Source organism: Biomphalaria glabrata, chromosome 7 (genome assembly GCF_947242115.1).
Source record: "Biomphalaria glabrata chromosome 7, xgBioGlab47.1, whole genome shotgun sequence".
NCBI classification, from domain to species: domain Eukaryota; kingdom Metazoa; phylum Mollusca; class Gastropoda; family Planorbidae; genus Biomphalaria; species Biomphalaria glabrata.
This window is the reverse complement of record NC_074717.1, coordinates 45,097,964-45,123,442: the sequence shown is the minus strand read 5'-3', so window position 1 is coordinate 45,123,442 and position 25,479 is coordinate 45,097,964. Positions and strand designations below refer to the sequence as shown.

Below are 25,479 nucleotides of genomic sequence, written 5' to 3'. Positions count from 1 at the left end.
CAAAATGATAATTGAAATTAACTATCTTCCCACTCTGTAAATACTATTTTATTTATGACCAGACGTGTTAGACACATATTGCATTGCTCATCTGTTTGGTAATGTACTTCATAAGTCACAACTGCAGAATAGGAATGTGAACTATGTTTTTCAACAGTAGTACAAATGCATACCTGCCATTAACACATGTAAACTCACTAATACTGAGACAGCATGCAACACACATATAATCCATAGATAATACCAGTCACTGAATACAATGTTTAATTGTATATGAACACAGTCAACATGACAGAGACTTGTGTACTAGTATTTCTAGGAAGTAAACTATCTTCAACTCTGAAGGAACATCCGAAACATGTAAAACATTTTACAAACATTTTTATTTCCTTTAAAAAATGAAACTATTTGTTGGTAATAATTTGACATGTTCTCTATGTCCTAGTGGTGTACAGAAGTTTATAGTTTTTGTTTTAGTTTTTTTTAGTCAGAATGAAAACAGTACCAAAGTTAGAAATAGATAAACTAAAGCATCTAGGACGTAAATATTAAAATATCAAATTTGATAATTGTTCTTTTTTAATTGCTTCTTGAGCCTATTGTTTTTAAGTTTATAGCCCTAGTATATTTTTTTTTAGCTTCATTAATTTGAAAAAGAGCAATTTAAATTTTAATTACCCAATTATTACACAAATATAAAAAAAAAAGATAACATATTAACATTATAGAGCCAATAGGCCTAAACCATTACTCAATATATATATATATATATATATATGTCTGGTTGGTTGAGCCAGAGATTTTTTTATATAATTGGTTCAAGTAACTATTCTAACATTTTCTGAGGAACCTAATTCCAGTAATCTGATTCATAAACCTTCCATTACAACCACATGAAATAAAACAAGTCTGTTTGGCATAACCTTGAACTTCCCTAAAACATATTCATTACCATAGTTGGACAGATCATTTGCTTCAAAAAAAGCAATAAATTAACAAGCAGTAGTCCCTGAGCTAAGTCCATCTTGTGACACAAACCTCAGCCTTCCACGTTGGTTGTGAAAACCTGTGACGAGGGGTCTATAGGATGAGGTTCTAAGAAATCTGACAGAAAACTGACGTCACTGGTGTCATTAGTTAATATTGTCATTTTGTCTCGACACTCCAGCATTGCCCTGAGAGCACTGGATTCTGTTCTAGTTTCCAATCTCTTTTTCATATTCATTTTCAGCTGGATGTTGTGTTCTGTTCTATCACCGCTCACCGCCTGCTGGACATTGTGTTCCACTCTGTCCCCAGTTACGGGTTCAGAGTTCTTCTCAGCACCACTCAAGTAAAACAGGTCATCACACTTGTGAGGGTCATCTGCAACCACCAAGTTTTGTGACAAGGCACTTCCTCCTTCAAACTCCCTCTGAGAGTCCTCCTCTTCCGAGCCATCCTTCTTTTCAACCTTGATCTTTTGTAAAAGTCCATTCACGCCCACATTTATTTGCTCTTCGGTTGCAGGGGCTCGGGGGAGGTGATAAGTGATAGAATGTACAGTAACGCCATCTTGCATGGAGCTTAGAATTGCTGTGTGGATGCCTCCTACAAGCTCGGCAGTAAGCAATGCTGATCTACCTTCACCAACCCTGGCAGCTTCTCCCTGCTCAGAAATAGTTGATAAAGTTGCATAGATTAACTGAAACGGTGTGATGCCTGATGCCATGAGTCCAGCGCTTTCAGACAATCTGTTCATGTCATCTGCACTTATCTGAGTGTCTCCTTCTGCCAACATTGTCACCTAGAAATAAACAAAACAGATTTAGCTAATGATATACAATATATTAAATTATGTGTTTTTTTTCTTTCAAAGAATGCCCTCACCAATTTTCATTGAACCTGCACTGACCTGCATAGTAAAAACTTCCGATTGTGTTTCCCCTGAAGAAGAGGTAAGCTCTCCAGTCAAGCTGGTTAAAGGTGTAGGCTCATTGCCTGGTAGGACAGCATGGAACTGAGGATGTTTCATTAATAATGGTTCAACCTTAAAGGAGAAACAAATGTGTTGAAATTGTTAAAATATGTGTTGAATACAAGTTAGAGTCAAAATATAGGTTATAATATGACAAAACACAGCTATGAAACTCAATATCAATCAGTCTAGCCATTAAGACAACTTAGCACTCCCTGCTTTCACTAAGGCCCCCTCTATGCTGTTTTCTTTTCACCACTTTCTACCCTACCATACACCACTAGTCACCCTACCATTCACCACTAGTCACCCTACCATTCACCACTAGCCACCCTACCATTCACCACTAGCCACCCTACCATTCACCACTCCTTTTTTTGCCCTCTGTCCAGCCAACTCCTCCTTCACCAAATAAATCCTGTTGTCAAAGTATCGGGGGAAAAAAAACACCTATACAATAATTTCTTAGTCGTTACTCCAAAAGAAAAAAAAATGTGCTCACGACATCTGTCTGACTGCAGTAGATAAAAGAAAGTCAAGAAAATCTTACCAGAGTTGCACCTCCCGATTGACGTTTACCAGACTGTGATCTTGATGGATACTTTTTGACTTTTGGAAGTTCAATTCTGGGTGGAATTATTTTATCTGGAATCAGTCCTTTCTTATGGTCCTAGTTAAGGTCAAAGAAAGAAAAGAATCAGCTTTTGTGTGTTCTAACCCTAACCCTAGCACCTTATAACTTACTGAGCAGAATTAAGGGTTCTACACACCTGCATGTGGTTACTATATATACATTGATTGATGGTGCGGAATGGACAACGTGAACACTGGAAGATGCCTGCGGATGTCCCCGGGTGTTTGTGTCTCATGTGCTGCTTTAAGGAAATACTTTGAATACACGTGTACGGGCACTGAGTACAACGATACTGTTTCTGGCCAGTGTGACGCATCTGTGGGCAATAACAACACAGGTGTGCAAAAATTATTTCTTAAGTCACTAGTATATAATAAGATCATTTTTTTTTAAACTAATAGAAATATATAGAAATATAAAAGAAAAGTAAAGTTCCCCTTCAGACATTGAGATCTATGGGGCAGATGATGTAAAGATCATCTGTTTCTTTGGCCCGCAGTTAACGAGGGTAGGGTGTCATGTAGCCAGCACAACTACCAACCGCCTTTACTTTTCCCCGACTAATGTCAGGTACATATAAGAGCTGGGTGGACTCAGAGGTGCCCAAGGATTCCTAAATTTAAAATCCCAGTCTTCACCAGGATTTGAACCCAGAACTCCCTGTTCAGAAACCAAGCGCATTTCCGCTCAACCACATTGCAACAAAATATAAAATACATTAACATTTATCGTGCAATGATCTAGATATAAATACATTACTTTGTGTCGTCGCATGGAATTATGATCCCCAGTACTGTAAGGACAAATGTCACATCTGTGAAGATAAACACAAATAATTTTGTCACAGATGAAAGTGTGTGTGCATCATCTAATTTTAATTGTATAGGTCAGGTGGAATGAATGAGAGAATGACTGGAAGTGTGTACATTTTAGAGAGAGATATTGACACTATGTGTCATGATAACCAAATAAAGTTTGTGTGTGTTAATACCAGTTTTCTTTTAGTGATTTCATAGATCAATGATTCCCAAATAGTGTTCAGCGAAACACTAGATGCCTAAACAGGTGTTCCACAAACTACTGGAATAATAGTGGGCTACCACGTGAATTAATCTCTCTAAAAAAATAAACAAAGTGTTCCACTAAATACTCAGAATGAGCAAAAATGTTCAGTTAAAGAGAAACAATGTCACAGAGTTATAGAAGAACCCTGAGGAGAACTGTGGTGAGAGAACTAGTCTACATAGTTTCAGAATATTTGATTTCCAAGAGATGTAACAAATATATAGAAAGTAGAAAGTAATAAACTAACACTAGTCATTTCTCTAAGATATTCACAGTTGGCAACATCATGTATAAAATAATAAACTATCTCTAGTCATATTTATTCCAAGGCAAAATCTAAAGCTATTGCTACTGACTTGAAAGGCTTCTCTCCAGTGTGAGTACGTATATGTAACTCCATCATGGCCTTCCTTGCTGTGGTATGATTACAGTACATGCACTCAAAAGGTTTATGGTTTGTATGTACAGCTTCCTTGTGTTTTTTAAGGCACTTGCTGAAATAGAATAAAGTATTAAACCAAAGTTACAAGACTTAAACACATTTTTAAAGGTCAGTTGGACTCATTTCTATATGCAAATGAAAATTAGCATCAGTGAATGTCATTAGTGACAGCTAAGTGAAACAGGAAACTATCAAGCTGGTAGCATCAATGTTTATGATTTTTAACTTTTCTATAACATCAGTGAGCTACCAATGTATGACAAGGTTTTATTCCCAGCAGGTTTTGATTTGTAAAATATTTCATAATTAGCCTGATATCATTTTTGGTAGGGGGGTGTAACATGGTAGCTGAGTGGTAAGGCAGTGGTAAAGCGGTTAGCTTGCAAAGAGAGGGATCCAAGGTTCAAATCTTGGTGAAGACTGGGATTTTGAATTTCAGGATTTTATGGATGAAGCCTCTGTCCCCAAGCTCTTATGGGTACCTGGCATTTGTTGGTTTACAGTCTAGATCAGATCTATTTCTAGGTCTTAAATCTAGACTCTAGAGCTAAAATTCTAAATCGAGGCACCTACCATATAGAATGTTTACATTCTAAAAAAATAAATAAATAAAGCTTAGTGCACATGTAAAGGCTTGCGAGCCACGAGCTTTAAAACCGGTTGATTTTGTTTAAAAATGGCGGCTCGTGCTATCAGAACTAGCAAACTAAGATTAATGGAGAAAATGCAAAGAAATTTTAACCAGTCAACCCTGGATTTTAACAAAATTGTAGAGGACAAACCCAGAGGGGGAAAAAATTGTGCCCCCAAAACTCGGATTTCCAGTTTATCTCAGAAAATTGACACCTGTCTGCCCTATGAATCACAAAGTCCGAAGAGGGTACGTACTTTACTGACATCATTTAAGGAAACTAATACCACTTGGATACTTTATTTATAGTATGATGTGACCCAAGACCATAAAAATATTTAACAATTAAAAGATATTCATCACATCAACTCCTTAGCAAATGACAATTACCAGAGATGCCTACATGCCAAAATGGAAATGTGTATTCACAGACCTGGAAATGTGTATTCACAGACCTGGAAATGTGTATTTTGAGTGGCAAATGTGTATTTTCCTAAATGAGTTTAAGCCTTAATAAGTAATGGAACCTATAGCTAGTCGCAAGTGACTATAACAGAGGCTTTCGATCTGCCACAGAAGATATGTTCTGCAAGTCAGGGAACATCAGTTTGATTCCCCCTTATTATGCTAAGAGAGAGATTAAGCTCAACCAATATTTCTTCTATTAAAACCTCAGCCCTTCTATCATCTAGTCTAAATCTAGACCTAAATAAAGTTAGAAAAGCCAATTTTGCCCCTTTTTTTATTTAAGATTCCATAAACTATAAAGGGTAAGAAAGGAGATCAATAAATCTTTAGATCTTTTTAGATCTAGATATTAATTATAAATCTAGATTTAAGCCTACTTAAATTCTATTACAGATGCCTGACATCGTAAAATATCTCTGGTTCTAGATCCAGTCTAGATGAATTAGAACTAATCAATCAATTAATTCCCATTGAGAGTAACTCCGCTTTATTTAGATCAGTAAGATATAGTAAACATTTAAATCTTCGCGCGGAAAAAAAAGATCTAATAAGAATAGTCCCATTTCCAGGCATTTATGCACTGATCTATATATGTGATTAGCAAGAACTACTTTTTTTTTTCTTTTTCTTTATTTAATTTTTTTTTTTTTTTTTGCTCTTGCGAGGGAAATGCGTATTTTCAGATGGTAAACCGTACTCGCGTATTATTGTGTCCATATGCATACAAAATACGCAGGACCGTACTTGTAGGCAACTCTGCGATTACTCTTTTCTCAAATTTTCTTTTCAAATGAAAATTATAAAATACATCTCAACCATAAATCAATACAAGAAATTAAACAAAATGTAGATCTATATACATTTAAAACAGATCTAAAGTCCCTATCCTATTTATGGCTTCTCTTAGTAGAAATAAGAAACAAAATGAAAAATAAAAACCCTATCAAATGTGTACAACATTTGTACCATACAGAGTTGATATAAGCTTTGTAAGCAATTGTTACTTCTTACCACATAAGAATATAACTGAAATACTGCATTTAAAGTGAATGGATTCATAATATAATATTGTTTTCCTGAGTGTTACCTGTTGGCAAAAACTCTATCACAGATATCACAAGATTTGGAAGAGAACCATCCCCTAGAGCTACACTTCTCCTCTCTATTGGTATGGATAACTTGGTGGTTCTTCATCTGGGAAGCTTGTCGAAAGCCTTTGTTACAAATATCACAGGTGTATGGTTTCACATTAGTATGGATTTCCTGAAAGAAACAGTAGAATTTGAGATATACACACAGTCTATGTGGATTTGAGATATACACACAGTCTATATTGGATTTGAGATATACACAGTCTATGTGGATTTTAGATATACACACAGTCTATGTGGATTTGAGATATACACAGTCTATAATATACAAGTGAGAAAAAGGAAAATCCATATTTACACAGACAATAATACAAATATGAGAAATAGAAAAGCAGTCTTGACCTCAGGAAAAAAAATGCCTCCCTTCATAAAAACAAAAATTAAAAAAAAAAAAGTTTTTAAAGTCTATTTTTAACTTGATGGTCTCAATAAATAAGCTACTAAATTTTAAAAGTCAACTAAGACTGCTTTATTGATCCTTATGGAAATTTGTTGTGATTACAATATTATTTTATTATAATATATGTGAATTTTAAATATTTAAAGTCCACCAAAAAAGTTGCTTTAGTTAAACTATTGTCATTTTTTTATTCAGATTCTCATGAACAATTCTATTGATCTAAATTTTATTTTGAAAGATCATTAACCATTAGGAAACTAACCTATGTATAAAAACAGGTTCTAGTTCATATCTGCAGCTATCAAAACAATCTCTAGGTCGACTGACTCTATTTAATACCTGCTGCTATAGGTCGACTGACTCTATTTAATACCTGCTGCTATAGGCCTACTGACTCTATTTAATACATGCTGCTATAGGCCTACTGACTCTATTTAATACCTGCTGCTGTAGGCCTACTGAATCTCATTTAGATCTACTACTAATGCTAATGCTGTATATGGGCTAGCATGTCATCCTGACATTCTACCTACTCAATAAAATATACATAAATAAAAAAAAAAATTAAAAAAAAAACAACAACAATTTAAGGAAAGAACCACTAGTTAGTGCCATTTATCTGAAAATTACAGGGTATAGTGCCCCTTCTGCTATATAAAACAAAATTAATTGGTAATAAATCATTAACTAATTGGTCAATTTTTGGATTGATTTGTTTATTGTCATTGATTATTAATATTATGCAAAATTTCAACTTGATCCGAGAATGACAAGTGGGATAAAAATGTGTCAAAATGTAATAAGGGGATTAAATCCATATGTACATCCACACCTCTCATTAAATAGCATTTTTCCCCCTAATTTTAAAATCAAACAAAATGAATAGATCACCAACAATTAATTAACTAATAAGTTAGTGTATTTTATTGATTCATGTCTTGATAGCTTCAATAATTAATCATGTTTAACTTAATCTGAGAATGGGAAATAGGAGAAAAAATATGTTCAAACTTTTTACAAGTGAGACAGAAGAACAGAGTTAGTTGATATAAGCTTTGTAAAAAAAAAAAAAAAAAAAAAAAAAAAAAAAAAAAAAAAGCTCATTACCTTGTGTATGCTCATTTTGTGATGAGTGTCTGTCTTATAGTCACACTGATCACATTGAAATAAATCACAGTCAACCTGAGGGAAGAAGATCAATACTTTAAAAAATTTTTCTAGAAGATGTCTTCAAGCATTGACTAAGTGCAAAACTTCAGAAATCAAAGGTTCTATCTACCTTGTATAAAAAAAAAAAAGTAAAGCTTTTCAGACCTTGCGATCTATGGGGTAGATGATTAAAGGTCATCTGTTTCTGTGGCCTACAGTTAGCGAGGGTGTCATGTGGCCAGCACAATGACCAGCCGCCTTTACTTTTTTTCCCCAACTAATGTCAGGTATCCTACCTTATGTTCTTTCCATAAGTGTATTCTCAAGTGTTTCCAAAACTCATGGGGGGCTTGACATTTCATGCAAGTAAAGGCAGCATTGTCCATGTTGTGGCAAGACAAATGGATGTGTAGACCTAAACAACAACAAAATGTGCACTGAATACATGTGTATTGAATACAAGTAGAACATAAACATTGAGCAAGGGAAAACTTCAATCAGAGAGAACAATTTAGACTTAGGAATCTTTATGGTTAATAAAATATTGTAGCTTTAATGCTTTAGTCATTTACATTGATCTACACCGAAGTTATTCACTATTAAAGGCACTAAAGCCTTTAATAATTCACTGTTTAGCCACTAGTTCATGCATGGAGACTTAAAGCACAGAATAGATCAGAATAGAGAGATGTTCTAAAGCGGGCCAGAGCCCTCCATGGGCTGTAGCGCCACATGGATGGATGGATGTTTAACCACAAGTTTTTGTTTTCTAAAATACCAGTAACTATCACTAGGTATCCATTTAATATCAAAATTTTTATTTAGTATATCTAGAAAACTTTTTAAGTTTGGCAATTTGAAAGTTGCAGATTGTATAGAGTTTACACAAACACTAAATGTTGGATCAATATGAGGAGAAAAAAAAAATTAAATGTAAAAAAACAAAACCCAACAAAACCTAACAGTCTTAAATTGTTGTTTGTAGGGGAACTCACCTAAATCAGTCTTAAATTTTGCTTTACAGCTCATCATAGGACATACAATTTTGTAACCAAGATTCATACATGATTCACGGAGACGTTTTCTGGCACATTTACCAAGCACATAATCTTCTTTTAGGGCACGAGGGGGTTTAATCCTACGTCTTAAACTGCCATCTGGATGCGTTGTCCTACTATTATCTGCAACACTAGGAAGCCACTCAATATCTTCCGTGTCTATGTATGATTCAGTTTTGATCTTATGCTGCTGTTCAGATTTACGTTTCCTTCCTCTTTTGGCGCCACCTGCCTAAGATGAATGCAAAATCACTAGCTATTAGTTTAATACTATATAGGGACTATTTATCTACTATCTAATAGCACTGAAAGACAAGCATGTTTGACTAACACTAAATGATTACCACTCTAAATAGTTCAAGCTACCCTAATATTCAAGCCTAGGTAGATCTACAATTACCTGCATTCCAATGCCAATCCTAATAGTTAAGTCTAGGTAGATATAAGATAAGATCTTCAATTACCTGCACTCCAATCCTAATAGTTAAGTCTAGGTAGATCTTCAATTACCTGCACTCCAATAGTTAAGAAAAATGTCTAGGTAGATCTTCAATTACCTGCACTCCAATAGTTAAGAAAAATGTCTAGGTAGATCTTCAATTACCTGCACTCCAATAGTTAAGAGAAATGTCTAGGTAGATCTTCAATTACCTGCACTCCAATAGTTAAAAGAAATGTCTAAGTAGATCTACAATTACCTGCACTCCAATAGTTTAGAGAAATGTCTAAGTAGATCTACAATTACCTGCACTCCAATAGTTAAGAAAAATGTCTAGGTAGATCTATAATTACCTGCACTCCAATAGTTAAGAGAAATGTCTAGGTAGATCTACAATCACCTGCACTCCAATAGTTAAAGAGAAATGCCTAGTAGATCTACAATTACCTGCACTCCAATAGTTAAGAGAAATGTCTAAGTAGATCTACAATTACCTGCACTCCAATAGCTTAGAGAAATGCCTAGGTAGATCTACAATTACCTGCACTCCAATAGCTTAGAGAAATGCCTAGGTAGATCTACAATTACCTGCACTCCAATAGTTAAGAGAAATGTCTAGGTAGATCTACAATCACCTGCACTCCAATAGTTAAGAGAAAAGTCTAGGTAGATCTACAATCACCTGCACTCCAATAGTTAAGAGAAATGCCTAGGTAGATCTACAATCACCTGCACTCCAATAGTTAAGAGAAATGTCTAAATAGATCTACAATTACCTGCACTCCAATAGTTAAGAGAAATGCCTAGGTAGATCTACAATTACCTGCACTCCAATAGTTAAGAGAAATGTCTAGGTAGATCTACAATTACCTGCACTCCAATAGTTAAGAGAAATGTCTAGGTAGATCTACAATCACCTGCACTCCAATAGTTAAGAGAAAAGTCTAGGTAGATCTATAATTACCTGCACGCCAATAGTTAAGAGAAATGTCTAGGTAGATCTACAATCACCTGCACTCCAATAGTTAAGAGAAAAGTCTAGGTAGATCTATAATTACCTGCACGCCAATAGTTAAGAGAAATGTCTAGGTAGATCTACAATCACCTGCACTCCAATAGTTAAGAGAAATGTCTAGGTAGATCTACAATTACCTGCACTCCAATAGTTAAGAGAAATGCCTAGGTAGATCTACAATCACCTGCACTCCAATAGTTAAGAGAAATGTCTAGGTAGATCTACAATTACCTGCACTCCAATAGTTAAGAGAAATGTCTAGGTAGATCTACAATTACCTGCACTCCAATAGTTAAGAGAAATGTCTAGGTAGATCTACAATTACCTGCACTCCAATAGTTAAGAGAAATGTCTAGGTAGATCTACAATTACCTGCACTCCAATAGTTAAGAGAAATGTCTAGGTAGATCTACAATTACCTGCACTCCAATAGTTAAGAGAAATGTCTAGGTAGATCTACAATTACCTGCACTCCAATAGTTAAGAGAAATGTCTAGGTAGATCTACAATTACCTGCACTCCAATAGTTAAGAGAAATGTCTAGGTAGATCTACAATTACCTGCACTCCAATAGTTAAAGAGAAATGTCTAGGTAGATCTACAATTACCTGCACTCCAATAGCTTAGAGAAATGTCTAAGTAGATCTACAATTACCTGCACTGCAATAGTTAAGAGAAATGTCTAAGTAGATCTACAATTACCTACACTCCAATAGTTAAGAGCAATGTCTAAGTAGATCTACAATTACCTGCACTCCAATAGTTAAGAGCAATGTCTAAGTAGATCTACAATTACCTGCACTCCAATAGTTAAGAGCAATGTCTAAGTAGATCTACAATTACCTGCACTCCAATAGTTAAGAGAAATGTCTAAATAGATCTACAATTACCTGCACTCCAATAGTTTAGAGAAATGTCTAAGTAGATCTACAATTACCTGCACTCCAATAGTTTAGAGAAATGTCTAAGTAGATCTACAATTACCTGCACTCCAATAGCTTAGAGAAATGTCTAAGTAGATCTACAATTACCTGCACTCCAATAGTTTAGAGAAATGTCTAAGTAGATCTACAATTACCTGCACTCCAATAGCTTAGAGAAATGTCTAAGTAGATCTACAATTACCTGCACTCCAATAGTTTAGAGAAATGTCTAAGTAGATCTACAATTACCTGCACTCCAATAGTTAAGAGCAATGTCTAAGTAGATCTACAATTACCTGCACTCCAATAGTTAAGAGCAATGTCTAAGTAGATCTACAATTACCTGCACTCCAATAGTTAAGAGCAATGTCTAAGTAGATCTACAATTACCTGCACTCCAATAGTTAAGAGAAATGTCTAAATAGATCTACAATTACCTGCACTCCAATAGTTTAGAGAAATGTCTAAGTAGATCTACAATTACCTGCACTCCAATAGTTTAGAGAAATGTCTAAGTAGATCTACAATTACCTGCACTCCAATAGTTTAGAGAAATGTCTAAGTAGATCTACAATTACCTGCACTCCAATAGTTTAGAGAAATGTCTAAGTAGATCTACAATTACCTGCACTCCAATAGTTTAGAGAAATGTCTAGGTAGATCTACAATTACCTGCACTCCAATAGCTTAGAGAAATGTCTAAGTAGATCTACAATTACCTGCACTCCAATAGTTTAGAGAAATGTCTAAGTAGATCTACAATTACCTGCACTCCAATAGCTTAGAGAAATGTCTAAGTAGATCTACAATTACCTGCACTCCAATAGTTTAGAGAAATGTCTAAGTAGATCTACAATTACCTGCACTCCAATAGTTTAGAGAAATGTCTAAGTAGATCTACAATTACCTGCACTCCAATAGTTTAGAGAAATGTCTAAGTAGATCTACAATTACCTGCACTCCAATAGCTTAGAGAAATGTCTAAGTAGATCTACAATTACCTGCACTCCAATAGTTAAGAGAAATGTCTAAGTAGATCTACAATTACCTGCACTCCAATAGCTTAGAGAAATGTCTAGGTAGATCTACAATTACCTGCACTCCAATAGTTAAGAGCAATGTCTAAGTAGATCTACAATTACCTGCACTCCAATAGTTAAGAGCAATGTCTAGGTAGATCTACAATTACCTGCACTCCAATAGTTAAGAGAAATGTCTAAGTAGATCTACAATTACCTGCACTGCAATAGTTAAGAGAAATGTCTAAGTAGATCTACAATTACCTGCACTCCAATAGTTAAGAGAAATGTCTAAGTAGATCTACAATTACCTGCACTGCAATAGTTAAGAGAAATGTCTAAGTAGATCTACAATTACCTGCACTCCAATAGTTTAGAGAAATGTCTAAGTAGATCTACAATTACCTGCACTCCAATAGTTTAGAGAAATGTCTAAGTAGATCTACAATTACCTGCACTCCAATAGCTTAGAGAAATGTCTAAGTAGATCTACAATTACCTGCACTCCAATAGTTTAGAGAAATGTCTAAGTAGATCTACAATTACCTGCACTCCAATAGTTAAGAGAAATGTCTAAGTAGATCTATGTCACTGATTTATTTTATATGTTATGGATGTGGCTGTGGTTATCAATGTAGGCGTGGTGGTGACATTGGGTTCTTGTTACAAATCACTGAATAATGAAATGACGCTGGGTGTAGCAGATACAATAAGTTTAATATAACACCACATAGTGAATACACCATACAATTCGACCCAGGAATGGTCAGTATTAATCCAACAGTAATATACGAATATCACAACTTAGTACTATTCTATAACCAACTACTTTAAACATCTAACTCTACTGCTTATATCTTAAGTGACTCAATACAAGTGCTTGCTACAAGCTCTCTATGTGGACTGACTCTCTTTAACTCCCTGGTTCACCTCAGGTCAAAAGTGTTCACCTTAGTGCAACATGGGTTGTGAATAAGATTCACAATATGGAATTAACATACACAATACAGAATTAGGGTTTCTACTCTATGGCACCAACTTTGAGGTGGTGACATTACCTATCACCCCCCTTTTGAAAAAAATTTTGAAGAAATTTTTTTCAGCTTGACGACATAATTATCATAAGTAGGATCGATTGGAATTCTTGGGGTCTATAAAATGTACAATTGCAGAGTTCAAATAGAACTACAAACTTGAAATAAAATATATAATATGACAGTGTTACACAAAATATTTGCTGAATCAAAAAAATTCATACAAGGGCAAAATTCTCTAATTCATCATGTTCTTGTAAGGCAATTCAAATAATTCTCTGAGTCAAATACTTTACATCTCAAATAATTCTTTACATGTAGTTCTAATATATACATCAATGTTCAAAGTTCAATATTTACAAGTCTTTTTCATAATAATATGTGCAAAGTGTGACAAAAATTTCAATGACAATCTCCTATGTCACAATGTGAAAAATTAATACAAGTTTTTATTCACAATATCTATTTATAAAAAAATCTTTGACACTATAGAAATGTTAGAAGTCTGGGTTTTTTTTTTAACACCAATAGTACAATATGTACAAATCATGTAGAAAATGTTACAAGTAAGTCTCAATATGTAAGTGATAAGTATAGAAAAATTCAAAATATGTGTCAAAATTCAACATCAAATTGTTTAATGATCATTGTTACAAATTCAATGTATCTGTTTACTTCAATATGAGGTTTGATATCTCCATAAAAAATTGTTGTGCATTAATATTACACAAGTAAATATGTATAATTCAAGTATCAAAATATTGGATCAAAAGTATGAACATCAAATCAAAATAATAAGTATCCTTCATAGTGCTTTTTGCATGCACCTTATGTTTCAATTAAGTATTTCTCCATATGACAATTCAAATAATTTGTAGCTAGTAATGGCAAAAGTTTAATGTTACATTGTTTATCAAATAATTATTGAGTACAAAGTTCAAAAAAATCTTTGTCGAAAAACTTCAACTGAGAAAATGTGTCAGTTGTGATACAATCTTTGAGGTTACATTAATTTGTTCAAGCATATACATACAAGCATAACATCATAATGGTTTAGTTGTATTTATTTTAATCTGTTGTGAAAAAAAATGTGTAAGTCCAATTTAAAAAATAATATCAAGTGTCTCTTTCAGCACTTGAAATATCAAAAAGTTTGTACAACAATCTTCTTGTTTACATCAATGATTGTTACAAAAAATATAGTCCATAAGAATAGTTTGACAAAAATGTTTTCAAAAAAATACAAGTGTATGTCAATATTTGATTACACTAATTGACATTAAATAAATAAGTTACATTATGAATCAATCTCCTTTTTATCAATAGTATTGAAAAATGTGACTAAGTTATATAATTGTGATAAATGACATAGTAAAAAAATTTGCAATCTTGTTTACAATAGCTGTAGAAAAAATTTTTTGTCCAAGTTGTTCTCAATACAATGAGAAAAAATAATGTTTACATTGCATGGAAAAATTAAGCTAGGTACTGAATAAGTTGGGAAAAAAATTCAATGTTTGTTTACATTGTTGAGTACAAAAATGTTTTTCTTGTTGACAAAAGAATGTGAAAAAAATGTAGGTTACAATGAAGTAATCAAATTCCAAAGTTTGTTTACAAATAGAGTTTTTTTTTAAAAAATGAAGTCTTAGTTCTAGTTCAATGTTTACAAATAGTACTCAATGTTTACAAAATAATGCTCAATGTTTACAGAATAATGCTCAATGTTTACAGAATAATGCTCATAGTTGGTTGTAAAAATAATTTTTTACTTTAAGGTGTGAATCTTAAATCTTTGACATTTAGCAATACAAGTTTTGACTAACATGACATAGATCATTATCTAAGTCATTCTGATTATCTTGAATATATCTGGACATAAAATCAGCAATAACATTATCTTTCCCTTTTATTTGTTTTATTTCAAAATGGAAATCAGCTAGGATCATGGTCCATCTTGTAATTCTACTATTAGTATTTGCTTTAACATTTAGAGTGGTTAATGGTTTATGATCTGTAAATATTAGGAAAAATCTGCCTAACAGATGTCTTTTTAGTCGCAGTGTACACCACACTATGGCTAAACATTCTTTTTCTATGGTACTGTTTCATATTCTATTGGTCTTTCAGTTGCTACAGCTGCTATGTTTTGTCTGGTATGATTGTTATTGTGGTAAGTATGTTGTCTATCTTGAAATTGGTCTCTTCTAGACATTCTGTTGTTTTGCCATCTTCTGTTTGTTTGATGTGATCTACTGTTAGTTGGACTGTAGCTTTGCCATGTTCTTCTGTTATATTGTTGTTGATAGGATCTATTGTAGTTAGGACTGAAGCTCTGGAAGGTTCTGTTATCTCTTCCATATCTATGGTTTCTATTTACATGTTGTTGTTTTTCTGATGCCATTCTCTTTCTGCACTCTGCTTTGGTGTGATCCAATATGCCACAGAAAAAACATTGTATGCTCTTGGCATATTTAAATTTATTTGTAGTTCTTGGATGGTTTTCTGTCACTGTTGCAGCTACATTGTACAATTCCCTTTTGTCAATGGTGATGTTTGGGTGGGAGTCCTTGTATGTTGTTAAGTTTGATATCAATTCAGCTTCATTTTTTATTTTTCTCTCCTTCAGGAATGAGAATGCTGCATCTGTGACATTTATTAACACATTTTCAATGAGAAAAAAATCTAAGATCTGTTTGGGGTCATCTAAGTTGCAGTTTGCGAGTTGTAGCCACTTTGTCATGTTCTGGCGCATGTCATGTATTGTTCTTTTTAAATCTGCATTCTTGGCTAGTTTTATTTCCCTAAAAAGTTTTCGATAGTGCTCCTCCGTTTTGCCAAAATGTTCAATTAGTCTTTGTTTTACTGTGTTGTAGTCTTTTCTTTGCTCCATAGTTAGTGTGTCGATGATGTTTAGTGGTTCACCACTTAGGTTAGCTAGCAGTTGTTGAGCCATTTGTGCACTATTCATATTTGCTGTTTGACAGATGTATTCAAATTGAATAATGAAATTTTCCAATGTGTCTTCTTTTGGGTCAAAGTTCCTAAATTTGCTATGATACTGATGATGAGATGAAGTTTGACTTGCTGAATTGTCTTTATTTTCTTTTGCTAGTTTTGCCATTTTTTCTTCATGTTCTTTTAATTTTATTTCATGCTGGCGTTCTTTTTCTTTCTCTACGTTTTCTTGTTCTTTCTCTCTCAGTCTTCTTTCATGTAGCCTTTCTTCCCGTTGCTTGTCTTTTTCTACCCTAATTCTATCTATTTCAATTTTAATGAATGCAGCTCTATCATCTTCTTTTAACTTTAGTTTTTCCACTATCTCTATTAGTTTTTCATATTCAGCCATTTTCAAAGATTCAAATTAGTAATATAGTTGATTGATAGATATGTGTGCACTAGGTAGTTGTTATTGAAATATTGTACAATAAATAATTATTATTGCTCAAATAGCAATTACAGATAATAGTAGATATATATTTTGTGCGAAACAATTGAGGTTATGAGGTATCTTAAATTATTCTTGGTACTTTGTCTAGTTCGTAATGTAATACTTTACTGATCAATTATGTGATTATGTATTTTTAGTATCTCCACTTGCAATGTAAAAATTTATTGCAACAAATAATTCACAATTATGTGAGCCTTATTAGTCTGATAAATAGTGATCAATGTATCAATAGTATCAAAATAGTTGAATGTGTTTGAAGAGTATATACAATATAAATCTTGTCAATCTCAAATCAAAATATATCCCATAGTTTATCAAGTGTGTAGTGTAGTGTTGATAATAATAAAAAATAGGTTGAAATAAGAAGTAAAATAAATATATATATTAATAAGTAATTACACAAACATAAATACACTATAGATACTAAACAGTCTGCTTTAAAGAGACATTACAAGATAGTAGAAATAGTAGACAAAAGAATTACAATGAGAAATAACTATGACGCAAAAGAAAATTCAACAAATGTAAACAAGACAATATCAATACAAGAGTTTAACAATATGATAGATACTTGACGAAATACAAACTTAACTAATACAGCTATACGATCAAGTATTTACTTTATCTAAAGAGTCCCTACCAATACCTGGATGCTTACTTGAAAAAAATATAAATGCTCAGACTCAATAGATAATTAAATTTAGTCCCTAAAGTCAAATGTATATATAAATACAAATGTAAACAATGAAAAAAATTGTGGTGTAGTTCAAAGAGAACTAATCAATACTGATAATACTAAGGGTAATTAAAGTTACTTCCCTTAAATATTCACTTGATGCTTGACTTGTACATAAAGTTCCGGTGATGCTCCACATAAAATATGTCCACAGTACAGTTCATAAGTAATCCACTTGCTAAATCCACAGCACAATGGTACAGTTCATAAGTAATCCACTTGTTAAATCCACAGCACAATGGTACAGTTCATAAGTAATCCACTTGTTAAATCCACAGTAGAATAGTACAGTTCATAAGTAATCCACTTGTTAAATTCACAGTACAATGTTAAATGATACGGTACTCAAGTTCTTGAACAATAATAATCCAATAAATACTTCATATGTTTGACAGATAATCCATTAAACAATTCATATAGTTGACAAGTAATCCAATAAATAATTCATGTGCTTGATAGGTAATCCACTGTTTCGTACAGTTGCTGAAACAAATATAAATAACTAAAAATGACCTTAGGTAGTGACGACAAGAGGGGTCTAAGAGTGAGAGCGCTCTCTTATTAAATGTGCTGTTAGACAGCGACAATATGAGTGTGTCATTAGAATTATGACGAGCACTCGATGTAGATGATTCTTGAATATGTCAGCTACTTCGACTGACCATATATCAGCTGTCTTCAAATGATGCCTTGAATGACTTGTAGTACTATATTTTCACCCACACCGGTTGTAGTATCACGGTTGTCTAGTTTCACCCACACAGGTTGTAGTATCAGGTTGTCTCAGCTTATCATGTTTGATCTCTTTCGCTTAGGATGTTAAAGTAACTTTGAACAATGCTGTGCTCCTAAAGCTATCTCAACTGGTGTAAAAGTACAACCACATAAATCAGGCTTCCAGATAAATGACACTTAGGACAGTAGTCAACTGGAAAAGTTGAAAATACAGCTCACACAGGAACAGTTCAAATTGTTCAGTTCATCCCAGATGAAAAAATAGCTCACTAACGGTAACTGTGTCATGGCAGGTCAACATGACATGTAGTAGTAGATCTAGATACCAAGTGTGTAGTCAAAAAAAATTTAATAAATTCTGGATTAGTTGCAATTCATGTAAAGTTCAATCTTGAAGTACAAGTTAAAATAGTAGGCACAGTTAACTTTCAATTTCAGCTCTGTTTTTTGTTAGAGTGTTAGACTAGCTGAAGATAATAATAATGAATAATGTCACTCTTGGATCACGTGAATCTCACTTGAAAAATTGTGTGCTGGTCTCAATAAATGTAGATCTAGGTCATCTCTATAATGTTGAATGTGTCGCTGAACGACCAAATGAGAAAAATAGTAGAGTCTATAAATACTATAATCAGATCTTAGCTTTCTAGCTTGATGAGTGGCGCCATGATTTGTGTAAAAAAAATTCTAGAGTTACTTTTTCCTGTGTTTACTAAATAGTTCACTTGCCAACTTCAAAAAATATCAGTATAAATGTTACTGTAAGTAACTGTAGTATTAAAATACTTCTGACAGCAATAGAAAAAAATTCTTGATTTGTTCCTCTGGTGCTCATAAATCCTTTAAGTTAGTAGATCTGACACTTCTGATATCATAAAATATCGTTTGCTGACACTTCTAACACTATAAATGCTGTTTGCTGACACTTCTGACACCATTAAATGTCGTTTTCTGACAATAAATGACTTGCACTTTGGACACTTCTGACACCAAAAATGTCACTGATTTATTTTATATGTTATGGATGTGGCTGTGGTTATCAATGTAGGCGTGGTGGTGACATTGGGTTCTTGTTACAAATCACTGAATAATGAAATGACGCTGGGTGTAGCAGATACAATAAGTTTAATATAACACCACATAGTGAATACACCATACAATTCGACCCAGGAATGGTCAGTATTAATCCAACAGTAATATACGAATATCACAACTTAGTACTATTCTATAACCAACTACTTTAAACATCTAACTCTACTGCTTATATCTTAAGTGACTCAATACAAGTGCTTGCTACAAGCTCTCTATGTGGACTGACTCTCTTTAACTCCCTGGTTCACCTCAGGTCAAAAGTGTTCACCTTAGTGCAACATGGGTTGTGAATAAGATTCACAATATGGAATTAACATACACAATACAGAATTAGGGTTTCTACTCTATGGCACCAACTTTGAGGTGGTGACAATCTATAATTACCTGCACTCCAATAGTTAAGAGCAATGTCTAGGTAGATCTACAATTACCTGCACTCCAATAGTTAAGAGCAATGTCTAGGTAGATCTACAATTACCTGCACTCCAATAGTTAAGAGCAATGTCTAGGTAGATCTACAATTACCTGCACTCCAATAGTTAAGAGAAATGTCTAAGTAGATCTACAATTACCTGCACTCCAATAGTTAAGAGAAATGTCTAAGTAGATCTACAATTACCTGCACTCCAATAGTTAAGAGAAATGTCTAAGTAGATCTATAATTACCTGCACTCCAATAGTTAAGAGCAATGTCTAGGTAGATCTACAATTACCTGCACTCCAATAGTTAAGAGCAATGTCTAGGTAGATCTACAATTACCTGCACTCCAATAGTTAAGAGCAATGTCTAGGTAGATCTACAATTACCTGCACTCCAATAGTTAAGAGAAATGTCTAAGTAGATCTACAATTACCTGCACTCCAATAGTTAAGAGAAATGTCTAAGTAGATCTACAATTACCTGCACTCCAATGCTAATCCCACTCCCTTGCATTAGTTCTTTGTGTTCAAGCTGCATGTGTGTCTGACATTCCTCCATGGTAGTGAAAGCAAGCTTACACAGTCCACACAGCAAAAACTCCTTGAACACAAGGGAGATTGATCATTGATATTGGTATTGGGCAATGTTATCTGGCCAATTAGGTAATCAGTAAGAAAAACACATACAACCAATCCTTTGTTTAACCAAACTAAACAGAGAGTAAAATAACTGATTCAGCTAAATAGATGTGGTGGTTATAGAGTGGAGAGTTAAATGACGCAATAGATAATCCAAGGGGAATCACCATATCCATAACTAAATATAGGCAAAAAATGAGCAGATGAATGTCTTTTATTTGAGATCTATTTTTGTGAGCTCTCAGAACTTCACAAAAGGAAAGGATTTCTCTAATAGCTAGAAATAAAAGTCTGGCTTTTTAAAACCTGTCTAAAAAGCCCCCTATCAGCCTAAAGCTTATTTAAACACAATCATTTCATTATTCTGTCTCTTTAAGCCTTAATTTCCCCAGCAGAAGTGAAACCTGAGGCAAAGTAATCCCAAGAGAGAAAAAAATAATCTTTCTTGGCATTCCTGTTAGGTTGATGTTGTCTAGCATTTATTCCTTAGTCAAATACTTGGATTTCCTTGTAGTAGAGCTGATAAGTAAAGACTTATTACAATGGGCTATATAAACAAATTCACACACAAAAATCTGAAGTACAAAAATAAGAAATAAATGCGCAATTTATTTTCTAAAAAGAAAACATGAATACCCACACAATATTAATAGTAAACATTCTCCCATCCCCCACCCCCGACAAAAATTTAAAACCAAAAAAACTAACAGGATTTTAAAAAATACCAGACACAAATAAAGACAAGAAATCATGAAGCTCTTTTAGAAATAAAATTAAACACATAGTTATTTTCTTAAACATGTATATTTTGACATATCTGACAGTACCTTCGTTTCTGAATGATCTGAAATGTTAACAGTCTCTACATCGTTTGTTCCCATAACATATTGTGAAACTGAATTAGATCCATTCAAAGCTGTGGGAAAAAAATAGAATATATATATATTTATACCTATACTTACAGGCTAAAAATGTTTTTTGTTTTTCTTTTCATACAAAGCTTATTATTCCTTTTACCTGACAATACAAGAATAAAAAAACAACAATGAGTTTATTTACTATTGGTAATTGTACTGACTGATGTGGTGGTTGTCGGTGCGTAGGTTATGGCATTTTAGCACCAATGTGTATTAAGTGCACTATTTTTGAACGCACTTTCTTTTTGTTGCCTTGCTTGTAAGCTGATGGAGTGTTTTTGTTATGCTGGTGTAACGTTTGTTGAGATTCTTCTGTGTTCCCCTGTTTAGGGTGAGTATCTAAGGCATAACTGCGTTTCGCAGTTGTTTCGATGCCATAGTGATAGTCTACTAGACCTTTTTAGTTTGTCTTTACTTTGTCTTTACAGGGAGTTAGTATGGGATTGGAGTTCTACACTAAGTACTAGATTCAGCAGTGTGTTTTGGTGTGATTGCGAGCATTTATGTGTCACGTGGTCGGATAGTAAGGTGTAGAATTACTGTTTAATTAATAGATTCACAATATTAGAATGTTCCAAATTCAATGTCACTACTCCATTAGTTTGTCATCATAACTTATATTCATATCATTAAATATTTACATTGTCAACAGTGAGTCACTTATTTATTGCAAGCACGAAGGTACATGGTTAAATGTCATGGGCCCGGGCAAACGAGCTAAGGCCTTAACATAACCCTGACAGTGGTATAAGATGAATTAGTCCCCTTTAAAGTTTGAAGCTAACAATAGATAAATATAAAACCTTATATTTTCATAAGTGATCCCCCGGCCGAGCGGTAAGTGTATTGGCCTTAGCCCTCGAGTTTAAATTCAGGACATGCATTTTTTTTATAAGTGCACTTAAAAAGCCAGATACCCCCTTCTTTCTCCCCCAACCCCTTTCCTACTGGTCCAGACAAGTGATAGGAGAAAGCATAAAATTGCACTAAGCAAAAACAAATGTTAAAAATAGATTTAGATTTATTGTTGTTAGTCTAGATCTATTACAAATTTATATACCAAAACTAACTGATAGAACTACACTTGATGTAAGCTTTGTTTTTTTGTTTTTTTTAAAGTATGTTTTATATTTTTCTTGTTTTACCCTAGACATTAAACAAATCTCTTACGTAAATTTGGTAAGTGTATAGCCATGACAGTATATGGCTGAGAGACATCCAAGTCAGCTGACACCACAGAATTGGAACTAAAAGGTTGAGACAATGAGGACAAGTGAGTCTGCCCAGGATGTAGCTGTAGTACCGAAGATTTCAGATTGTCGTTATCCGATAAACAGTCCCCATTTACCATGGACACAGGGAGACAAGTGCCGAGTGACGTGTGATACTGAGAGGCATCTCCAGGAGAAAAATGACTCCCTGGGTCGGCCTGGGCATGATTTCTGTTGTTTCCATCAGGTGGCTTCACTAAATTGATAAGTTCTGTTAGGTCAGGAGTTGAGTTATTGCTTAAATTAAGAGGTCCCCCTTGACTAACTGGTATTGCCAAAGGAGCGAAAGAAACTGAAATGAAAAAAAAAAGACAAATAAATAAAAGTCATTACATATATATAAAATTATAATTCAGATTAAAGTGCTTTATTGTTATTTTTATGAAGCCCATCAAGAGCTGAAACTAATGCCAACTCATGAAACTACTAAAATGGATTTCTCCCAGCGGTTAGGATTGAAGCACTTCCATCCTGGGTAACACCATTTTAACAAGGTATTATCCTCTGTCAATTTCACTGTGACTGTGCACGCTGGGATCCATGGTGAATATCTTGTATTTCTTGGGAATCAATTATTATTTGCACATTTTGTGAATAATTTGCTGGTCAATTGTATTGATGCTGTAGGCTGTGCACAGATCTGCGTCTTTTTGGTTCTCCAATTTCAGGTAACTTAATTGTATGTTATATATCAAGGTAGCTGCTCTTTCATGATTCAACATGGATTTTACATGTCCTTAGAGGTGTTAGTACTGTGTGGCGGCTGTAAAGAGCATTGGTAGCATAATAGCATGGCCTGTCCAAAGTGCACCTACATGTTATGCGGTTAGTTACCCAATTCTTGTATATTTTGTAAGCATTATTTTACATAAAATTGTTAAACATGCCTTTGTTATTTAATCACTCATTGCACAAATGATTTAAATATTTAAGTTTAATGCATGTTGTTTAATGCTATACTACTATAGTGTTTACTCGTCTGTCAGAAGGCCTAACCCCTATTGGTCATTAATACAAGTAAAAAGGTAACCCTGACATAACTAAATTATGACAAGTACCTCTACAGCATAGATCATATGGATAGAATTAGAATTAAGAGAACCTACCACACTCTTCTTTCAAATCACAATTTCTAGACGTAGGACTGTTGTTGTGTGTCGATATTAAAATGGATAGATGATTAGCTCGTACATGCGAGCTCATCTCAGAAGACTGACTACATGTGAATGGACAAAATTTACATCTGTACAAAACATCCATATACTCTTCCAGCCTCAAAACATCAGAGTCCATCTTCAAATCTTTTGAAAAATAGAGCTCGTCTCAACTCTTGTCATATCATTGTTGCTGTAAAAAAAAAAAAAAATTAAAAAAGGATCAAGCTATGACAATGCATAAATGGTCAATTAAAAAACCTTTTCATGTATAAGCTTGCATAGAATTTTTAACCTAATGCTGCATTTCTCAAACTGTGGGGCAAACCCCTACCCCCAAAGTCCTGACAAGACGGTTGTACATCCTGACAGGGGACAAAAATTGAAAAGTTGCAGTTTCACCATAGCTATCAATCCACGTTTAAATATTAACCAAATAAAATGTCATTGTTAGCTGTGTTTGAAAAATGTCAATATTTTTAAGTAGAAGAATTCATTTCATTTTCTAAAATGTACACCATGTTAGTGAAAGGCATCTGCAACAATATTGACTCAAAACTTTCTGAAAAAGAAATTTTAAAATATCACTCGTGCAGTTTTTCTTGACTTTCCTATGATAGAAAAAAAATCCCCCCCCCCCCCCCCCAACTGTCAAACATCAATATGCTGATAACTTAAGTGTGAAAAAAAAGCCACAGATAACTAATTCTTAGTTAACAGTCAGATGGTTGTATGAATAACACGCCTGATACAGATGTATGTGTGCTATATGTACCTATAACTATACCTCATATAATTAGTTATATACTGTAATTTGACCCTCTCTGAGGCTCTCCTGGTGCTTTGACTTTGTGATTCTTCATCATACTTCATGCCATTCATGGTTCTATTCTAATTATTTCTGATGTTTCAATGCAATGAGTTGTGACTGTGACTGAGTGAATTGTTAATTGACTTATAACTTATTTAAACTTATTATTATTGAGTGTTTGCTGATTCACTTCAGTGTTTCTGTTTGTGTTGTTGGTGCTATGGGATCTGGAATTATAAAAGAATCTAGATCTAGATCAGAATTTCTAGATCTAAGACTAAGTCTTGACTAGTAACTCGTCTAAAAGTAGATCTAGATCTATAGATCCAGTAAGCAAGACTAGATCTACTGTTACAATCTACTAATCTAGAATCTAGATCTATCTACCTAGACTTCTATAGTAGAAGTTAAAAAAAGTAACAAACTTAGCCTCAACGCCATCTTGTTTATGTTCACAACATGAACAATTCGCTTAGTGATCAGAAATAATTGATTCTATGGCTTTTTATGTAAAGTCATGTTTTACATATGCAGTTCAATGATAAAAAGAAAATTCAATACTTAGAATCTAGTATGGCAAACAGATCAAAGTTACTCACAAATAACCAAAAAATCTTTAAATTTTTTTCTATAGTGATGGGTTAACGAGTATACATTTTTTTTTACCGTTATTTGCCAGCAGTTTCCAGGTTTTTCAGCACTTTAAAGTTAGACTTTTCTTTTAAAACATTTCCCTCTTTGAATTTAAAATAAAATCTAATCTAAAATAAATCTAAAATCTAATATTTATAATTAAAATATATAAAATTTATAGGTTAAAACTGCGTGTCTTTTTCGTGGTAAATCAGCTACAAAGACTAAAATTCTA

General features: G+C 33.7%; 1 protein-coding gene across 3 annotated transcripts; it reads right to left on the bottom strand.

Moving 5' to 3' along the window:
- Positions 1-594: 594 nt before the first annotated feature.
- Positions 595-25,297, bottom strand: LOC106062753 (uncharacterized). Of its 3 annotated transcripts, none has more exons than XM_056035592.1 (15): positions 25,211-25,297; positions 23,753-23,993; positions 22,546-22,938; positions 21,286-21,374; positions 20,301-20,420; positions 8,893-9,187; positions 8,194-8,312; positions 7,856-7,930; positions 6,285-6,460; positions 4,013-4,150; positions 3,351-3,405; positions 2,728-2,907; positions 2,508-2,627; positions 1,895-2,029; positions 595-1,786 (listed from the first exon to the last, which is right to left on the bottom strand). In XM_056035592.1, the coding sequence occupies exons 2-15, from the start codon at positions 23,937-23,939 to the stop codon at positions 1,040-1,042; spliced, it is 2,829 nt and encodes a 942-aa protein (XP_055891567.1). In that variant the 5' UTR covers positions 23,940-23,993; positions 25,211-25,297; the 3' UTR covers positions 595-1,039. The 3 variants fall into 3 exon arrangements, with proteins under 3 accessions (XP_055891567.1, XP_055891566.1, XP_055891568.1); XM_056035591.1 differs by lacking the exon at positions 25,211-25,297 and adding an exon at positions 25,037-25,181; XM_056035593.1 differs by lacking the exon at positions 25,211-25,297 and adding an exon at positions 24,588-24,964.
- Positions 25,298-25,479: the final 182 nt, after the last annotated feature.

Excerpts from the sequence above, each read along its gene's own strand:
- LOC106062753 (XM_056035592.1), bottom strand. The coding sequence starts at position 23,939 with ATGGACTCTGATGTTTTGAGGCTGGAAGAGTATATGGATGTTTTGTAC. Across the intron at positions 8,313-8,892 it reads AAAATTTAAGACTGATTTAG|GTCTACACATCCATTTGTCT; the intron begins GTGAGTTCCCCT and ends GTTGTTGTTTAG. Across the intron at positions 2,030-2,507 it reads AATCGGGAGGTGCAACTCTG|GTTGAACCATTATTAATGAA; the intron begins GTAAGATTTTCT and ends TTCTCCTTTAAG.